The sequence below is a fragment of the Sceloporus occidentalis genome, unplaced genomic scaffold, assembly GCF_023333645.1.
Source record: "Sceloporus occidentalis isolate IW3139 unplaced genomic scaffold, rSceOcc1.0.p SCAF_37, whole genome shotgun sequence".
Taxonomy (NCBI): Eukaryota; Metazoa; Chordata; class Lepidosauria; order Squamata; family Phrynosomatidae; genus Sceloporus; species Sceloporus occidentalis.
The window spans coordinates 3,393,554-3,414,930 of record NW_028317017.1 but is presented as its reverse complement, the minus strand read 5'-3'; the positions used below and the strand labels follow the sequence as shown (position 1 = coordinate 3,414,930).

At 36.2% G+C, this 21,377-nt stretch overlaps 1 protein-coding gene across 1 annotated transcript in view; it reads right to left on the bottom strand.

Moving 5' to 3' along the window:
* SHF (Src homology 2 domain containing F) overlaps window positions 1-21,377 on the bottom strand; it is a 111,511-nt gene that overhangs the window by 20,989 nt on the left and 69,145 nt on the right. The window contains exon 6 of the mRNA XM_089488264.1: window positions 19,170-19,388. Coding sequence (XP_089344390.1) covers window positions 19,170-19,388 — 219 coding nt within the window. The remainder of the gene's footprint in view (window positions 1-19,169; window positions 19,389-21,377) is intronic.

The following is a 21,377-nucleotide window of genomic DNA, read 5'->3' as shown; positions in this document are numbered from 1 at the left end:
TTTTTTATGGCGTTTTTTCCACAGTTACAATGCAGAGGATGGACCCAGTATCTGTGCGTCCTACGAGAAATAGGCTGGAAACAAACAGTTTCACACAAAACAAAGTTCATATTGAATTCTACACCATTTGGAACAAACATACCATTAAAAACAAACCAACGGGATCCTGCCTGCCAAAAGCAACAGCAAACAATTTGCACCATCATTTGGGGCCAATCTTCCTAGAGGAGCAGACATTCGGAATAAAGCATGCCTTACAAACCACAGAAAAGTGACAAAAGGGTCCGCCGGGGCGTTTAAGTAGAACTCTACCAAGTAAATGACATCAGGGGGCAGATACTTGCCATTTATCCTAATCCCTTTTAGCTGGGTGAAACTTCTAACTTGTAAAGGCTGGAAAAACTGCCTAAGGTCAAAAAAAGCAATTTCCACAGAAAGGCTAAAACGCCAGAAAAAACTCCAGAAGAAAACGCCAAAACGCAGAAAAATGCAGTGGCAGTTTTCTTGGCGTTTTTCATCAAGAAAAAAAACGCAGGACAAAAACCCAAGTGGAAACCTAGCCTTACAGGTATTTATTGGGGATATGTTTCATTGCATTTATGTTCTTTTAGACTAGGTTTATAGTGAATCATATAAAGAAATGAGAAATTCACTCTTGTTATATTTAGTTTATCTATATATACACACATTATTAAATATAATGTATGCAAAAAATATTGGGAATATGGGATACACACGCAATAAACATTCACACATATATATAGTATGTACTGAGAATATAACATTCTGTCTTTATTTTCATGCAGTTCACGTGTGTTCTGTACAAATTATACAAAACTGAAATTTCCAGACATATTAGAACTTCATCTATTATTTTATCCTCCAAGGATGAATTCAGAAGTGATTATATTATTTTCATTCCAGTCAATTATTGTTTTAAGTCATAATTTCTGGAATGGCTTATTGATTTTTAAAAACAATTGCAAGTCTGAATTTCAGAGCTGATGGTAAAAATAGCTGTGCTACGAATCTCTATTGGGAAGCGTGACAGCGCAAGAAACACATTTTCTGCGTGGCTTGTTCTTCCACACTTTATAGCACACTATCATGGCAAAAGTGAAGTTAATTATCTATATTATATTGCTGAAATGAGTTGGAAATATCAAACTTGCAGGAGACCATTCTAAAGAATCCAGTGTGAATGCTTGACTTTTAAATCAGATGATGCACACTTAATTTGCTCCATGAAAACCTTCATGCCTAATTTTTTGGAATTCTCAGCCTGACGAGCTGCCTCTAATATGTGGAGGCTCATTACCAGAATCCTTATATCTGCATTTTAAACATGTTCTCATTGCTTAATGTTTTTTTTTCTTTTGCTGGCACAAAGTACTGTATATAAGAGGTAGTTTACCCTTGTCAAATATTATTAAGCTTACATGTTGTACTTTAATATGGATTCTTCTTTAATGGAAGTATCAGGGACAATAAACTGTGCCTTCAAGCATATTAATCTTAGCATAATCCCATAAAGTTCAACCAAATATACCAAACCTTTAAACAACCAGACAAATTATATGAAAAGGAAGTCAATCCAAGATATAGAACATCTTCTCTCTCTTTTTATATGCCAGCAATATGCCTGCATTTACGCAACTTATTATAAGTAGTATTTGAGGCTCAGTATTGTCGCTTGTTAACGTTAACAAATAATAGCATGTTTGCTCTTTAGGCTTCCTATTATAGCGCCTTCCTAATCAAGCTTCACAAATACTCATTGTGAAATGCAATGGTAGGTAGGGAGTACATCATAGCTGGAGATGAAGATTTTGTCAGACACAAGAATATATACTTGAGGCAGCTTGGACCTTACCGGATTCACCTCAGCATCACATATGCACAAAAAAGCTCAAAAATCCAGACAATGTATTCTCAAATGAAATCAAGTGTACATGTATCTTCTTTCTATACACACTTCATTTAATTGTATATATATGTGTAAAGGATACTTGTTAATTGCATGCATGAATTTTACATACTTTATACGATCAGCCACTGTAAAAGACAGAAGAAAGAACTTCCTTTCCATAAACAACAAAATTACTGTATATTTTGTTCCGGTGAAGAAATTAACACCTATACCTATTTGAACAATCCTGTCATACACCATGGCACCCAGACACCTCACTAGCTTTGAGCTATAGGCAGGATTTGTTGATCCAATTATATGTTTTCTTAACACAACTACAAAACACACACAGATTTAAATTAAGTTCAGTGAGAATAAGTACAAAAAGTAAAAAATATCCTCAAGTCATCCAAAATGTTACAGAATTATTTTATTGATGATTATACTTAGATTATCCAGTGCTAGAGGAATTCATGTCAGAATGGATAATGGGTTGATTCATCAACGTCTGTAACGGGTTATTATGACTGTTCCAGATGTAGCTGTCATTTAAATTATCAGGAGCTACAGGCTGATCAACTGCAGTAAACAGTTTTTTGGATTCATGAACCATCCCTATTTGCTGAAGAAATGACATCAGTCACGTTGCTTTTTACATGCACGAGGGGTAGCTTAATAATATGTGTAAGACAAAAACTAAAAATATATCTCTATATGCATATTTCATTTTATGTAGGCAGGCTAGGGATAGGCACCATACGGTATACTATTATATTACTCAGGACATTTCTTATTTGACTGAAAAATATTTTGAATTCAGTTTGTATCTTTTGTTTCTTATTCTTTAGCACCATGTGTAATTTTATTCAGGGAACATGAATGAAAATCCAGTAAGCACCCGCTTACAAATTGTTGGACCCTTTGGAGAGTTGTTCTTGCCATGTCTTTATGAGCCACAGTAAAAGGAAGAAAAATATGCTTGGGAGCGTTTTGTGTGCAATGGCAAAATTAAATCCAGCTGTCCTTCAATCTCATTCTTCAGGATAAGATCAGAGAACAGCTGTAGCTATTCACAAGTATATGAATAGCTGCTACTAGGTTGGGTAACATCAGGAGACCACTTTGCTTTTCTGGTCTCTCTTCTCACCATTCAAGCAAGCTTTTGGACCCACAAGAAGTCTTTCTATTTCATAACTGAGGTTAAGGAGAACAGTTAAAATTGTATTTTGGGTCCTGTAACTATACATTTAAAAAAAAAAGAAAGCAAGTATAATACAATGTATTATTTTTCCTGCAGTTTTTTGTTCATTCCATTGGAAATAAAAGGGAGAGATCTTATAACCTTAGTGCATTTTCTAAATGTACCCATCTATCATATTAACGTTTAATTTAGTGAAAACATATACACTTTAAAAGAAATGATCTTGTGTTTGCCAAATCATCAATGTATCATAGGCTTACACTTCCCAAATCACTCTGATATCTCATTTCCACTCAAAGAATATACAAATTTACAAGAAAAACAACTTACATGAACTTATGTAAACTGACACTGTAGTGAAATAACAGCATTGTGCAGTTTAACTATATATATGATTTTTTGGGGGGAGATTTTGAAGGTTTAAAAGGTCACCCCCAGAACAGCAACTCATTCCCTACATTACAAAATGTGCTTCACAACAATCATTAGTCACTGTGTCGATTCATCTACAGCATCTAAGTCTTATTTCTTAATGCTATCCTTTCTAATCTGCTTATGTCTTTTAGACTTAGATAAGTCACCATTTTTTTAAACTCCACTACGCATCATTAGGAGTATTTGAAAAGAATGGAAGTAAGAGCACATCTCATTTATCTTTCATAGCATGTACAGCTTCTAAGCAGTTTTAAAGTACACTTCGTCTTTCATCTCCCACATTTCATCCATTCTTGTATAAGCTGCAGTCATTTCGCTTTTCATGGGCCTTTCTGTCCTTTACCATCATAATGGATGGGGACACAAGCAAGGTTGCATTTACAGGCAAAAGAGCAGACTGCCGGGAGGAATAGCAGAGATTGATATATTTTGAGCAGCACAAAAAGATTACGTAAATATTTGATATTTGAGAACTGGGAACCATATCTATTTCTTATCTGTGGTATCACTTCTACAAAGCAGTGTTATAACCCTACATAACTCTTATAGTAGTACATTATTATAAAAATAATTACAAACCACTTATCAGAAAAAATGAGAAACCGCCAAGTACATGAACCCTTTCCTTCAATTCTTTCATTTCTGACATTGGAATTCGGTCTGAAATTTGGCACAATGAAAACACAACATTATTTTATGAGACCAAAGTTTGTGGAATCCATTTTGAAAGCAAATCTCTAAAACAACAACCACCACCTTACAGTATTTTATGCATTAGATTTTGTGAATACACTGCTTTCTTATAATGCTCTTCCAATCACTTTTCTTTTAGAATGAATTATAATGCTGCAGAATTTTTTTTTTCAGGAATTGCTGTTTAACAAAAGTTAGCGAGCCATGTGTTTTTAATTTACCCATTATTCCAAATTAACAATTTCAATCTTGGGCTGAAGGGGACAATAAAGGGGCTGGGGGGACATGACAGGGCTGGTGGAGACAATACAGGGGCTGGTGGGGACAATACATGGGTTCTGAAGGGGGTATGACAGGGGCTTGGGGGGGACCTGGTGGGGACATGGCAGAGGCTTGGTTTATGATTGGGGCTGACAGGGACAATAAAGAGTTAAATGATCTGATGGAAGAGAGATCATATGAAGCCAGGTGCTGGTTATTTGGTAGAAGAGGACATGATATGGAAGTTGGAGCATATGAATTGGTGAAAGGAAATGAAATATGGAGGTTGGTATAGATCAGGTCTACACATCTGTGGAGCGGCAGATTGAATTAGTGTTTGGCACTTTCAGCCAGCAGCCCATCTGCATATCTTTTCCTGGATATCTTAAAGTATTGACTTTACATAATGTGTGGTCATTAATTTACTTGCAAGGCATTGGCTGTTGATAGTATTTTGTGAGGCATACGTATAGTATATAGAATTATTATTTTGCTGTTGAGGATAGCCATGTTAGTTTATTGGCAAATCCACTTTAAGACAGAAACTAGATTAGATATGGATTTAGGATTCCTGACTACAACTTCGCATAAGATTTCCTACGTTTACTAACAGCTCACTATCATAACGGGACATTTTCTTCTGTCTTGGTGTCTAGTATTACATGCTTTCTTTTTGAATGCTTGTGTGGGATTCTCATTCTCTTCTCTGATGAAGCTTTTTATTAGTCACCTTCACCCTGCCTTCTTTCCCCAACACATACTTCTCTTATGGACCTAATTAGATCACAGAGACCTGTACCTTATCAGTCTATTTTTTTTTTCAGACAGTGACCTGGAAGTAATGTGTGACTTCTTCCGTTTAAGCCTACTAAGGCACAGTACACCCAGGCTTCCGTATAACCGAGGTGTACAGCTGGGTCACTTAACACAATGCTATGTCACCCTGCAATAGTAGCGTGGCAGCTTGCACAGAGTGTGATAGGCTTTATGCAAGCTAAGAGTGTGAGTATGTATGCTTTAAGAGCGTATAGGGGTGAGTTAACATATGTTATTAGAGTAAGTGTGTGTTAGCATATTGTGTATGTATATGATGTTAGTATGAGTTAGTGTGTGTAAGTATGTGTGTTACTTGTTGGGGGAAGCAAAAACAAAAAAAGGCACTCAGGCACCCCTGCTTGAAAGTCACACATTTCTATAGAGCCATAATGTGAACTTATTTCTCATATTTTTATTGAAATGTTGTCCCAAAAAGGCACAAATCAACTTCTTAAAAAGGGCATAGTATTAACCTTGTAGGGGGTTATCCAGTGAACCATAAGTTTGCGATAAAATGAAACATTTTCAGTTTTCAGAGTTCAACTGTTGTCACTTTCTTTGAAAAGAAAGGCTAAGATGGCCCTGTGCAATGCATAGTTCAATCAGTTAGTAACATTCATTAAGTCTTACTATTTATCTTGGACCCAAGATCACTGGGGATGGCTCTGCATATTGCCTAATGAAGTGTTATCTGACTGAACTCTAGTTAGAGCTTTAGAAAAGTACAATAATTGTTTTAAGTCTGAAACCCACCATTGGTGTCTTCAAGGCTGCCCTGGGATGGTAAGTATGGAGAAGATGGAGGCTGCTGCGAAAATGACGCATTGGTATCACTTTCTTGGTTGGCCATGTTGCTGTCCAGTTGTCCCACTGGTGGTGGCCAAGGAAGGTCTTGGATTACCTTCATTTCAACTGTTTGCAGAACCAGTAGTAGAAGAGACAGGAAGGAAGCCCAAAAGAAAGGACAAAGAAACAAGTACAGGTTGAGAATAGACAGAGAGTGCCACAATCTAGGTGTTAGAAGCAGAAAGTACAGAAATGAGGAAACATCCATCATACTAATGCACCAGAGAGATAGTGTTATTTAACAGAATTATATCACTTCTACATGGTTGCTTCGGACACTGCAATTACCGAGGGCCATGGCATGCCTGATTTACAATCAATATACTGATTTATTCATTGGCTACAAGGAGCAGTCATCTTGTTCTTCATACAAGCATGGTACTCTGACGTTTTTGTTAACACGGTTACTAGTAAAATGTTATATACTATGGGGATCCTTGACATCACTAGGTTCCTATTTATTAATTTAAATACCAACATTTTGGTTAAATCAGGGTAATTATTAAGGGACATTTGTCCATGTTCTAAGCTCTCCACAACAGCTCTCCTCTGTTATGAAGAGAAGACCAAGGAAGGGGAGGGCTGCTCAGAAGTGGGGTTTGTTGGAGGACATGTGAGTGGTCCACTTGAGAATGATTGTTCCAGGTCTCATTAACATTAAAGACACTGGTTAAAATCCATTAAAATTGTATTTTGTTGAATAAAATGATGTAATATACATAATGTAACACTACTTAATTAGGATAAATATTCATGTCTAAAGTGGGAAGAAACATGGTTAAGAGATGTAATTAAAAGGCTAGATTGCAAAGCAGGGATTTGGGGAAAATCTTTATATAAGCATACATCATTTAAAAGTAAATGAATAAACCAAAGAACTGATGCGGTTTTGAAGACAAATGGTAATCACACCAAATAATGATTTTATTTAGATTTTTCATGTTTGTTTACTCTGCATTTTGTTAAATGATAAAAGTAAACTAATAACATGTCTATTTTTAAAGCATTTCTTTTTTACTTTACAAGGATATTCTCACAAAATCTTTGCACAGCACTGTATATGCGAGTCCATCATTACAAAACCTCATATTATTTATACAGTTCAGAGGTAATAATCCCCAAAACATAAAATAATTGTGAGCATTAACTACATTTTCTCTGGATTTACTTTCCAGTCACTCCAGGCTACTAGCATCTCCCAGTGATCTAAAGGTGCAATTGTTGGAACTGGTGGCCAGCAGAACATGGGTTCCACTGTTAGGACTATCCTGACAAATTCAGCAGTACTAATGCCTCTAATTAGTAGGAAAAAGTACTGAAGATTGGAAAATTGGAAAAGGCAAGTTCAGTTTAATTTCAGGAAAAATACATTTCTGCAGAAGAACAATTTGACATACATTTTATAGATCACAGAGCTACTCTAAAACATTTGTTGTATACCCTGTGCTGTATATGGTAATATATGTAACTGTGTGTGTATATATGTATGTTCTCTGAAAAAGAAAAAAAGAAAAAAAGAAAAAAAAGACATTTTGTAGTTGTCCGTTATTAAAACTTAATGACCATTCGCTTCAGAAGCTTTTTGTGGTAATGTTATTTTAGTTACTCACACTTTAGCCTGGCTCAGGAACATTCTGATTAACTCATCTGGGAATATGTAATTAATATATGCAGAGCTGCCATTTCAACACCCTATCTGACAGAAGGAAACCTGATGACATCACCCCTCTGAATGCAGAGGACGAAGAATTCCATTACAGGTCCTTAAAAAGGTTAATGCCCATAAATATAACCTATGGAGTAATGTGCTGGGCTTATTCAACAGACGGTGTAATAAGAAGTAATTTAAGAAGCTGTGACTCATCCAAAATAATTTTCTAAAAAAATATAGAACCCCGTGATTACTACTCATAACTCTTTATCACAGGCAGAACATTTTTGTCAACTCCTTCCTCCCCAAATAATAATAAAATGAGCCAATCTAAGAGTAATGTAAATAATAATAATAATCAGTTGTCAGTATGTATGTGTAAATGAGTGAGTGTATGTATGTACATATAAATGTGAGGGAGCAGCTTTCTCCATTAGCCACCATTCTTACGGTGGAGAAAAGTAGAAAATGTAAGCCTCAATTGCAGCACTGCACATGATCAATAAGGACAGGAAAGGAGGAGGCCAAAGTTATTTATGATACTTTTGCCAGCTTTGTATCAAAGTTCCTTTTGTCACATTGAATATATATCTTCCAATTTACGACAATAAAAGCATGATGGTTATTAAGCATCAGCTTAATTTAAAAAAATTACAGTGATTAAAAGAAACTGTTAAGATGTGATGGAATCCAAATACTTTGGTTGTTGCGAGTATGCAATATTTTTAGAGGTGAAAGTGTAAAGTAGTTTTTCCTTCCGTTATTAATCTGCTTTAACAATTTCAGGTTCTGCCTCCTCATTGGAAATTAATCTATTTGTTCTTTTAGTTCTGTATGTAGAGCTAAAGGAAGAGGTCCATAGAGCATAGGATTTCAAAGAGATCAGGGACCTTGAAATCTATGTGCTTTTCATTTTGAAGAGCCTTAAACTGTTCTCTGAGGATATAGCAGCAGATGCTTGCTAGCTTTGAAGAACCCTAATCAGAGACAAACTCACCTATGCATCACTCATCAACAGCGGGTTAGCAAGATTTTAATGACCTCAGAATTAACTGCAATAGTCTCGTAGTCCCCATGAGGCTTGGCCCACGGTTTAGATTACATAAAACCTTCCGTGTTTCTGCAGCATTTATACTTTCAAAAAGACAAGGACTCTTATTGTACTGTGCATTGCAAAGTGATTCTGACAAGTCCTTCTTTCCATCACCCCTTCTCTGCTGGAGGCATCTGCTGTGGTTTAATGGTAGATACAACCCAAAGACTGGATTCTGTGACATTAACTACATGATCCATCACTTAATAATACACAGGCAGCTGCTGTCAGCCTGCATTTCTTAATCCCTCCCTTTAAGCACCACTGTTTCGTCAATATTTTTGGGTAGGCTGGTGTCATTTCCAAGAGAAGGTCACATACAGTATTAGAGTAATAATGGCATTCAACTTAATAGGCTTTGTCATTTGAAAGGCGGCCCTCGTACGTTTTTTTGCCACCAACCAGCAATGATCTTACATCTGTGATATTAAATAGCTGTATGCCTACTCATTAATGGGGAAGATTAGGAGATTTTTAAAAAGATTATAAAAATATAAGCAATTATAAGGATACTTTATTACACCTGTTAGAAAGACCAAACCTTTCCCTGTACTGTAATTACTATTAATGCTCTCAAACATGAAATGTTTAGGCATGTAAGAGTACTAGCAATGATGACATTTCTAAACCTGAATGAATAAAGTGTTAAATTAGTGCATCTGCATTAACACCCCTCACAGCTTGCCACTCATTTGTCTTAGGCATTATCATGCCCTTGCTGCTGGAACCCATACAGCCTTTGGAAGATGGATATACCAAAAGCGAATCATTTATCCCAACTCCTATTATTTAATACTATAGAAAACCTATATAAAAGGCACTTACATTTATACCATTTATACGTTGCTTAATTTAAACTGTTTGTATTAGCATACCTGGAAACTCTCCACTTCCCTTCCTACAATAGCATGTGTCCCACGATGTCAGCAGGAGCACCCTCGGACATCAGTGGGACATTATTCCCGCATCTTAAACACAGCTTTTTCTCTATATGCCCCAGAACCAGCGTGTCTGCGCTACCTTTGACAAACAGTACACCTTTTTATTTGGTCTCTTTTTCAGGATTTTTCTGTCTGCTACACTGAAACCCCATACATGAACTGTAAGATCTGAACTTTTGAAAAGCCACAAGCACTAATAATTGTTGCATCACAGTTTGGAGTACACTTTGTGTGCACACACATTTGTGTTCATCTCATTCTGTAGCAGTGTTACACAATCCCGATCACTGCAGCTATTGTAGCTGTGTGGTATAGATACTGTTTTTTTCTGTTTATAGTGGATAGTGGTGTACTGTTAATATCACTGCTTATTTTAGGACTAAATTCTCCAATTGTTGTATGTGTAATATCCCTTTCCAATTAGTTGGGAAAATGATTATCATAAAAGTGACACTGTGTACCTAAACCTGCCAACCTTCTGTCCTCAGGACCACCATCATTATTGCTCCCCATTACATTTTGTTCCAAGATACTTAATTGTTGTTGATTTGCTCAATGAGACTTTGTAAATGTTGTTACTATTTTTATCACATTAATAAGGTTCATTTGGTTCAGAGTTTAAGCATTCCTTCTTCCGCCCTACCCCACAACTCCCATACCGATTTAAGACATCTGGGACTAGCCCATCCCTATATAGAGTGAACCCTGCCCCTTGGGCATCTAGCGCCACCCAAAAATATTGTCATCACCAGTGACTACACCACAGTACCTCCAAATGAAACTTTAAATAAATAAATAAAAAGTAATCTTATCTAAAAGAGGTAAACAAAAATGTGCTTGCAAATTTAATAAAAAATATATAAGGAAGAAAGTCTTCTCAGCTCAGCACATTTTCAAAACCTTTGCTACGGCAAATGAAATATTAAAAAAGGTCTACAAATATCCAAAGCTGGATAAACATTATGTGGCTTAATGTGCAGAAAATTTCCCTCTGGTATATAGATACTTTCAAGATTAATTTCACTCATGAAGCAGAGAAGGCAAGCATGAAAAAGACTGAGTGGCCTATATAAGGCTGGCACAAGCACAGTCTACAAAACAAACAAAAAAGGAAAAAAAGTTATTTTTGGCATTATATAGTCTGCAACATATTTATTCATGGGATTTCTATAAGTTTGACCTCAAGTCTGAATTCCTGATTCCCTAGGTCAATTTCTTTTTTTTTCTGGTCTTGAGAGCAGCATATGGCCACATCCACTCTTGTAAAATAACTCGACCACAGGAGAGATAGCTCCGGGTAGCCTACTCTGGGAAGTTCCCAAATAATCTCATCCTTTTCTATGTTAACATGTCTTTCTACAGTGGCTGGATAGGCCTAACCTTGCCTCAAAGCTCCTCCACGTAGAGAGAGCATAGAGTCATGTAATGCACTCCTGCTTAGCAGATTTCAACCAGCGCCAGGATATTCATCTAACCGTTTCGCCCAGAATGAAGTAACTTAAATGTTGGTTTAGTCAACATACTTGTAGCTAATTTCTGCAAGAGTGAAGGATGGGGGTTTTTTAATTACATTGTATAATCACACTCTTTAATGTGAATACAAAGGTGCCATATGACATATTCTGTTATTATTAGGTTGCATGGTAACAACAACTTATGTTTGTAAAAGCTGAGTGTTTTAGCTGATATAATACATTTATGTCAAGGTTCTGTAGGCCAGAAAATTCCCTTGAGTGCTTATGTATAATTTCACTTTTTTCCTGAAAATAGGTCTAACTCCATTACACATTTTAATTACATACCTAAATACACATGAATTACAAAATGCTGTCAAAACTGGTTTGGAATAACAAAAATAGGTGTAATGTTTAAAAGAACAAGGTGTGTAATTATATGACAAAGTAGGGGGTTTCAAGGCAATTCCTTGCATTTTATTTTCCTATAAAGTCTATAGAAAACACACCATTTTTTTTATTTAATTTCAATTTTACATCTTACTTGCCAATAGTCAAAGTAGGTGGTCACCTTTGATGTGCACCCTTGTGTTAATGTACAACAACATTTGAAATGGTCAAGGAGACACACATTTGTTATAGGTTAGAAGCAAGCGTTAGGGCTTTGAATATTTGCGACCTATTTATGTGCTGCCGTATTAAGAATAATAAAAATATATTTTAAAATTTTTCCTTATACTTGACTAAATTATTTCCTGCTCCATCTTGATAGAATGCCAATGACCTAATGTCGGCATTGTATTACTTTTATTATATGGTACTGGTGCTGTACAGCAGCCACTAAATGATGCCCTTGCACTTACTCAGCCTGCAGTTGTGTATATCAAGCCGCACATTAAAAGCCCGTGCAAGAGTAAAGCCACACCAACATATGGCTTCCCGCACTATACCAGGGTAGAAAAATCTAAAACCGGCTGTCACATAACAACCCATGGGTAGGGAGAGAAACTTGTCAGCTGTTATTGAAAAGGTGGTAGTTCTCACCTCTCCTAACTTAAATAGGGTATAACATCCCCTCCCATCCTCAAGCCTCCAGAACCAGCCCAGTATATGAGGGCTAATCAGTTTGCCCAGAGCCATGCATCCCTTCACATGAGACATTCTGGACTGCTTCAACCATTTTGAAACACCTGAATGACAGTTGTAGACATGTGTCTACATTAGGAAATTGTAAATGGAATTAGCAATTTTAGATTTCTAAAAGTAATAGAAAATTATTTCCCATACTAACTTTTTTAGGCACAAGGTTGTGGCCTCTACTGACTACACTGCATACACTGATACTTAGTAGTGTACCTTATCTACTACAAGACAGACACCAATGCAGAGCTCAAGGCATATAGTATATACAGCATATTGTGCACAGCATACAGGTGCATAGGAACAGCTGCTCAAACGGTGCGGTGAGACCAAAGTATAATACAAAAGCAGGCTGGACTGCAAATAAAAAATCCATAATATTTCTTCCATTTCTAAAATACAGAGGTACAGAAATCTACTCCCTTATCTACTGCTCATGCGGTGTCTAACCTCTTTTCATTACAACATGCTAATAATGAGCAAGTGCTTAGTCCAGTTTATGATGCACACATACCACCACGCATTTCAAGGAAGAACACTTGCTGTAAGGGCTGACCCTAGAAGACCGATGTCTTGGGCAGTGCATAACCCGTGACATCATTAATACCTACAGCTGTTAATTAATTTGGCCAAACGACACACTAAATTACATAGGCATACACATTAACACTGGGCTGTATTTTTGTGGATCTTTGTTCTGTGATTATGCACCTCAAATACTTTGACTAAAAAGATGAACAGATGGGGCTATAGTATATTGTAAAACGTCTATATACCATCTGGGCACATTTTCAAACAAAATCTGTAAGGTTGGGAGTGCATCTGGTAACTCTCTCCGGACATCATATAATTGTCCTCTTTAGTCCACATGGTGACCACTGCTTTAAATGTGAAGAAAGCTTTTTAAGTGGGTATTTTCATGTATCGTAGAATGTTCAGACGTTTAAAATGATTTACAGATGTTATCCATTCCATATGTTCAAGTAAACAGAACTTGAAACACAATGTATCTGGGTAGACACAGTTCCAGTAGCAAAATTACAACTATATACATTATCTTATATCACTATTGAATTTAGTGCAACAAGATATTCTGATGCTTCTTCACCGCTCTAGGTGCACTTTTAGCAATCCTTTTGGCAGCAAACACCTTTCCTTTTTTTGCATTTAAACTATAAAGAAACACAATGTATCTACTTGACCTTGACTGAGGGCATGCTAGCGCATGGCACACATGCACGGTATCACTTTTAGCTCAGTAATACTTAATTAAGATTGTTTGCATAATTTAAATATTTATGCATATATTCAAAATGTTATACAGCACGGTGAATAACACAGTTACATGACTGAGAACACTGCTTACACCTGATTTGAGATTACAAAATATTTAAATTAGATATATACCAGAGCAGCAACATCTCCCCTGACTAATCAGAGAAACTCCAAGACACAACAGGGGAACTAGAAACATATCACATATATAAATAATCTTCAATGACCTTACACTCAGCCACACAAATATTAGATGGCTGGATGATGCAGCAACCAAAATCATAAAAAAGATGGAGCACACCCACAGGTCTTCTTATCTGAAAAAAACATCAATGTTTCACTCCACTGCATGAAAGCTTTTTAAATCAAGTTCATAAATATACAGTACTGTGCAAAGGTTTTAGGCAGGTGTGAAAAAATGCAGTAACCTAAGAATGCTTTCAAAAATAGACACATTCATAGTCTATTTTTTATCAAATATTTAACAAAAATATTTAACAAAAATGCAAAGTAAGTTAACAGAAGAAAAATCTAAATCAAATTATTATTTGGCGTTTGCCTTCAAATTAGCATCAATTCTTCTAGGTACATTTGCACACAGGTTTTTAAGGAACATGGCAGGTAGGACGTTCCAAACATCTTGGAGAATGATTTACATTTTTTGTGGATTTAGGCAACCTCAGGTGCCTCTTTCTTCATGTAATCCCATGCAGACCCGATGATGTCCATATCATCATTTCCAGGACCTCTTCTTGATGTTCTTAATGATTTTGGCCGTATATTTGCAGTCAAATTTGGGGCCAATCAGATGCCTCCCTTATAGTATTGCATGATGAATAAGTATCTGCGTGTACTTCTCAACATTGAGGAGACCATTAATTCTTACCAAATCCCCAGAAATGCAGCCCCAAACCTGCTAGCAAACCACTCATTCTTGTACCGCTCTCCAGCCCTTCTATTAACAAACTGCCTTTTGCCACAGCCAAATATTTCAGTTCAGAGCATTTGCTGCCATTTTTATGCAACCCCAGTTCCTGAGTTGCTTGTCCTTGGTTCTGCTTACAAGGTATGGCTTTTTAGCAGCAAGTCATCCACTTCTGACCAGTCTTCTCACTGATGGACGTCTTCTGATTGCGAAGGGAGGTAAGCATGGTGTGTCTTTCATCTGCACTGTTTCCTTGGACGACTACTGCACCTACAGTGCTCAACATTGCCTGTTTCTTTAAGTTTCTTCAAAAGAGCTTGGACAGAACATCAGGAAACCCATGTCTGCCTTGAAATTTCTGCTCGGGAGAGACTTTGTTTCTTGTTGCTGGCCTGAGTCTTGCAATGGTGTATGACTTTTGATATTAAACTCCTCAGCAAAACCTCGCTGGTACTCAACCAGTTTTACTCCTCCTAAACAGCTGTTTTAGTTAATGATTATGTTACAACCTACATTTTAAATTGATGAACATTAGCACCGCTTTGTTTAATCATACCTCTGACTATATGCCTACAAAATTTCTGATTTTGTGCAAGTGTAAGATGAATTGATGCTGTTGTGAAGGCAAAGGGTGATCACACCAAATAGTGATTTGATTTAGATTTTTAATTTCTGCATCCACTCTGCATTTTGTTAAATGATAAAAGAAAACTATTAACATGTCTGTTTTGAATGCATTCTCACTTTACCGCCTTTTTTCACACCTGCATAGTACTTGTATATGTGTGCAAATATATAAAACACACACAGAACATGGATTTCTTAGCTCCGAAAGAATACATATTAGATGATACAGTGAATTATTTTGATCAAATTCAGTATTCACTGTGAAAACTTACAGGAAGAGTCAGATGATGGCCACATCCTAAAGGTAGTAGGTAAGGCTGCAGACATAATGATAGTCAACCATCCACTATTAAGTTAACAAACTAATAGTTATTTCCTTTCAACCTACAAATAATAATTCCTCCTAGGCCATTCCTGTGTCATCAAATGATTGTAATATATAGTATTTTATATATAGTATTTAGTATATAGTATTTTACTGTTATTGTTCGTCGTATTACACAAAAAGCTGCATGGTAAAGGAAAAATATAACTACAGTTATTAAACAAATAAACTTTAAAGCAAAATCTTATAAATATATAAAAATTATGTGATTTGGATCCCTAGGAAACGTAATCCCATCCAGACGATGAGTCTACTACATACTAAATTGGCTATTACAAATGAGGAATACTTCTTATTAACTGTGTCTCTAGGAATTAGTCAGTTTAATGAGAGCTAATGATATTTCCTCATTCTGCGGGAGTCTGAATGCCGGAATTTAACTGGCCAGAACATGTTATTGTCATTTCTGTCAATGACAATTAGACACAAGTTTAATAAGCGCACAACGGCTTTAGTCAGAAAAAGTTCTTATTCCAATCACGTGGCTTTCTATGTCCTCTAGCGATGAACTTTGCAATGTAGTTTCTCTTCTTGATTGTGCCGTTAAGGCACTGGTTTAAACATACCAACATCTAAGGCAGGGGCGTCCAACATGCGGCCTCGAGGTGCGGCCCGTGTAAGATCGGCAGCCAGGGCCGTACCTCGACCCCTGTTACAACAAGAGCCCTGCTACTTACCAGTGGGAGGGTCTTTTGTACTGCAAAGAGGAAGTGGAACCCAGCAGAGTTCACGCGACATCACATGACTCTGCTCCAGTCCTGCTTCCTCTGTGCAGTACCAGAGAACGCAGAGGGAGGCCGCGCCCCCTGCCGAAGTCTGTGAGCGGCATCGAGGAGCTGCAGTGCAGGTAAGGGGGTGGGGAGGGTGTTTGAATGAGTATGCGTGATTGAGGGAATTAATCTATGAATGAATGAGTATATGAATAAATGAGTGTGTGTGTGATAGCATGGATGTGTAAGTGCTGGAACCTAGGCATGATGGGACTGTAATTGCTGTTAGCAATCACACTCCTATCATGCCAAGTCAGCCAGTACATGCTGAAACCTAGCTAGCTGCCCCCCTTGTGTATTGATGCTGCCAGCAGTATGGGGTCTGCACATCACTTACAGCCACCGTGTACCAGCATGTACTGGCTGACTTGGCATGATAGGAGTGTGATTGCTAACAGCAATCACAGCAAGCACAGTCCCATCATGCCTAGGTACCAGCATTTACTCGTTACCTGTGTATGATAGGAGTGTGATTGCTGTTAACAATCACACTCCTATCATAACAAGTGATTTGCTAATTTTTTTTGTCCAATTGTGGTGTGTTACCTACTTTCATTTAAAATGTGAGTTTTTATTATTATTTTTAAAGGTGGGGGGTCATTTTCGGTTTTGGCTAAGTGAATGTTTTGGTCCAGAAGTTTCATTTTGGTGCATCCCTAGAATAAATAGAACTATTTCATTTTTAATTATCCTGAATTTGTAGTCAGAAAACTTTCTAGGCCCAGAAATCAGTGAGAGGAAAAGTAAAGGTTTTGCGTCATTTAATTTATTTTAATCTGCATATTTTATTAAAGGCCATATTTTCCCACAGTGAAAAATGAGTGCGGCCCGCGCACGTATACAATTCTGATGAAGTGGCCCACTGCAGAAAAAAACTTGGACACCCCTGATCTAAGGGATACTTGTCCAGTTAAACTGGTGTTAACACTTTGACACATTAACCAAAACAAATAGTGTCAACATAATCCAATATCAGATGATTTTCGATCTCCCTCCTACTATCTTTATGCCCCAAGAGACTGTGAAAGGCTTGGCAGAGAAAGGATTCTTATGAGTTATTGATAATTTTCTACAATATCCCTAAATATACACTTATTTTAGATTTTTTTTCTTTTTTTGTACAAGTAATTAACAATGTAGTGTAGAATGACTTGTCCCCACATTTTACCCTTTCAATCATATGTATATTACTAAAATCAACATTGTTGCATACTGAATAAATTACAATAAAGTAAAAAAATAAAAACAAACGATTCTGTAAATAGATTTCCAAATTCCTGGACCTCTGAAACAGATTGTCCTAAATTATGGAGGGATGACTACAACATCCCAACTACAACTCGACATTTGTAAAACAGGAGCACAAAAATCCATCTGTAAAAGGAATCTGTGGGGCAGGAGGGAATTCAATTTTGGGTTGCGTCAAAAATTAAATAAAATATAAATTGACACAACTGTTTATTTAAAATGAAATCAGTGTCAGCTTGAATATCACTGTCGTAATTTTTTATTATTTTAAAAACTGGTAAACATGCAACACTGTAATGGGTCAGTAAAAAAAAAAACTATGTACACAGCTCATACGAAAAGGGATGGTATCCTTCAGCTGTTACTCTAGCATAATCATCCCTAGAAGTAACTATATTAGGAGAAAAAATATATTGGGACTTCGCCTTTAAAAATGAAAAGATTGTTCATTACAAAACAGCATTCACACTAGCCAGTCCTAACCATATTTTATTTACTATTCTGTGCTTCATGAAGGCAGCCGTAATTAGATTGTAAAATGTGTCTCTTTACTGCAATGCAGGGTAGCTCAACAATATATATTTTCACATAAATATCATATATGCATAAAAGTGATTTATGAATATAAGAAAAAAAAAATCAGATGTGCCAAAGTAGATATTATACTTTCTTGTCTCTATTTAATTAATCCAAAGTGAATTATAATTAGAAATGCAATTCTAAAATCTTTTTTTTCTCACTGGATTGTTATATTTCAGGTTAATAGTGCATTTTAATTGTTACATTTTAGTATGCTGTAAATATTATTAATAGAAACAAACAAAAACAGAAGTAGTGTAATGGATTTACTCCCACATCTGATAAAGGCTCAGATTTTTTATAATGAAACAATTAGCAAAATAATAAAAATAATAATAAAAACTGTGAGAATAAAAATAATTCCCATGACAGCTGAAGTGACAAAAAAAAATGCAAAATGTACAAGATTAGAAGACATTTACAAGACTAGTCTCATGTTAACATATGCAAAAATCTACTATTTTGGCTAATTGCAAGCATATTTAACTGGAGCTTGGAGGTGAATGCCCAATTTACCATAGGGGCTTTATCATTAACCCAATGTCCTGGTATGTGCACTTTTCACCTTCCCTTTGCATACAGTGTCTCAGATAGCTAACTAAAGAAAACAATTATTGCCACTGAAATAACATACAATGTAGTTATTAACATACAATGTACTCATGTGAACAAAGCATGTGTTAATTGTGTAACTGTATACCTGTGTACACAATACGAAATACAGGAGTAAGGCAGGAAGATGTACTCAGTTCAAGTATGATGGGAAATAACAACAAATCCAACATGCACTAAAACATTATCATGGTTTTCCCTTTCGGCCATTATTCATTCTGTATTAAATACAACACAGTGTCCTTTGTATCCCTGTGCCACCATGTTGGTTGTTTATGTTCATATGTTTAAGACAAATGTTGACTGACCTGCAAAGGCTTTTGAGATTCGATCTTTCTTCCATTCCCAAGGTTGGTCGTACTCTTCGGGAGGCCTCTCATCATCTTGTGGCAATCTAGATTCACGCGGCCGTTGGCTTGCTGATATTTCTCCTTCTGAATCAAATCCATTTTCATTGGGCTCATACGGAGTATCATACAAATGTAATGGTTTACAGGGCAGCTCCTTGGATTCTCTTCTACGAATTTCTAAAATAAATAAATAAAAAAAAAAGTACATTATATATATATATATATATATATATATATATATATATATATTATTCAGGGCATTGTCAACACAACTACAAAATATAACAGGATATGGACTCATTTATACATCTCAATATAATTTCACAGTGGAACAATTCCTATCATCCATGTACCAAAAGTGACTTTGATAGACATAGTGGAATTCATCATATGACAGAAAGGGCAAAAGAGCCAACTTTCCCGTTATATGACACATACTAATCATAAATGGAATATATTTTCTAATAAAATGTAAAGGTCATCATCCAGGTTCTATTGCTCTGGTAAGGAAAAAAAATGTGAAAGTACCTGACTGCTGTAAATGATAAAGTGTCTCCAAGCCGGTTAGCATTGATCCCTTAATTTCTATATCGGGATCTTTGGTACTTGTACAGATTTACATGCAGTGATTCTTTCCATGCTATATTTAGATCTGCCCATAGCTCTTAAATTCTCCTTCAAGGTATTTCATGTAAGAAGAAGATCTTTCTAGCATTAAGCTTTTAAGAACATAAGCTAAAAATGTGTGTAAGAGTAAGTCCCAGCAGGAGTTAAGTATCTTGTTTTTATGCCCTTAATATAACTGTGAAAAGCTCCATTACCAGATTAGGAAAAAATAAATAGCCTGGAATTTTACATGAATAATTCCACACACGTTCATGATCTATGTATCTATTATTGTTTTTATTCCAGCTATTGAATATCATGTAATGTTAATCAGCTACATCCAACAGATAATGTTAGATTTTAGCTGGAAAATGGTTTTATGTTTAGCTATCTGCATTTATATTACAGCATCGCCTACTATCAAGAGTTTCTACTTTTTGTTTTGTAAAACTATTATATACCCTGGCCGTAATCTTACATTGTATAGCTCACATCTTGTACTGTATGTTTTTTTGCTTTACCACAATAACTTTCAGTATTTTTCCCTAAAAACATTCTGGGAAACCCACCCTGTGGGGCTCATCCCAGTGGATGACTGGCTTGGTCAGTCTAAACTTGTCCCAATCTATCTTTTGCTTTGCGTTACTGGAGGAGCTTCCTCTTCTTTATGGTGGTCTAGTGGAAGATGGGGAGAGCCTCCAATGATCTGCACGTTAAAACCTCTGCATAGTGCATTATATAGATTTGTGCCTGAAGAGGTACACATTTCCTTCATGAACCTCCCTTCTAAATGCATTGTGCGGGCCTACACCTGAATATATTATGAATGCCTTGCAGACAGTGGAAACTGCCTAGGTAAGCAGAATGTGCTAGGTAAGAATGGGAACATTTTTGGAAAAGTGTCTGCTATATTGCACATATACAGTATATAATACGCCCAATAAGAATATACAGAAATTGTGTTACACAAAAGATTTTACATTACTAAAATGTTCTGCTTAATGAACTTAAATATATATAATATCATACAATTTTATAATTATTTTTTCTTAAAATAATACAACTGATTACAGAGTGTGTTTACATCCAAATGAACCTGAAAAGGCCAAATACATGAAATTACAGTGCTGTTCTAACTGAATATTAATTCTTTACCTAGATCTGTTCCTAGCCATCTCCATTAGAGGAGGTCTAGACTCTAGCCAATGATGATCTATTTGTGTGTTATCTTTAATCCTTAGAAGTCTGGTATATTCCTATGGTGCTAAAAACAAAATATCAATAATGACACAATTGCTCAGACAATCAGTTGTATATCGTAGCACAGAGGTTTGCTTGTTTTTTTGTCTAAACAAATGATGGATGAACTGGCTATGACCACAGTGGATCAATAGCATCATGACCTGATTCATCTTCTTCTGTAGTTCTAGTAGAACTCTATCACTAGCCACGCTGAATTTCTGCAGCCATATGCAAGAAGAGGCTGTCCACTGTACTTTTCCACTCATGTAAATGCCATTTAAATGCACTTTGTTTTCTCACAGTAACAAACAGAGAACT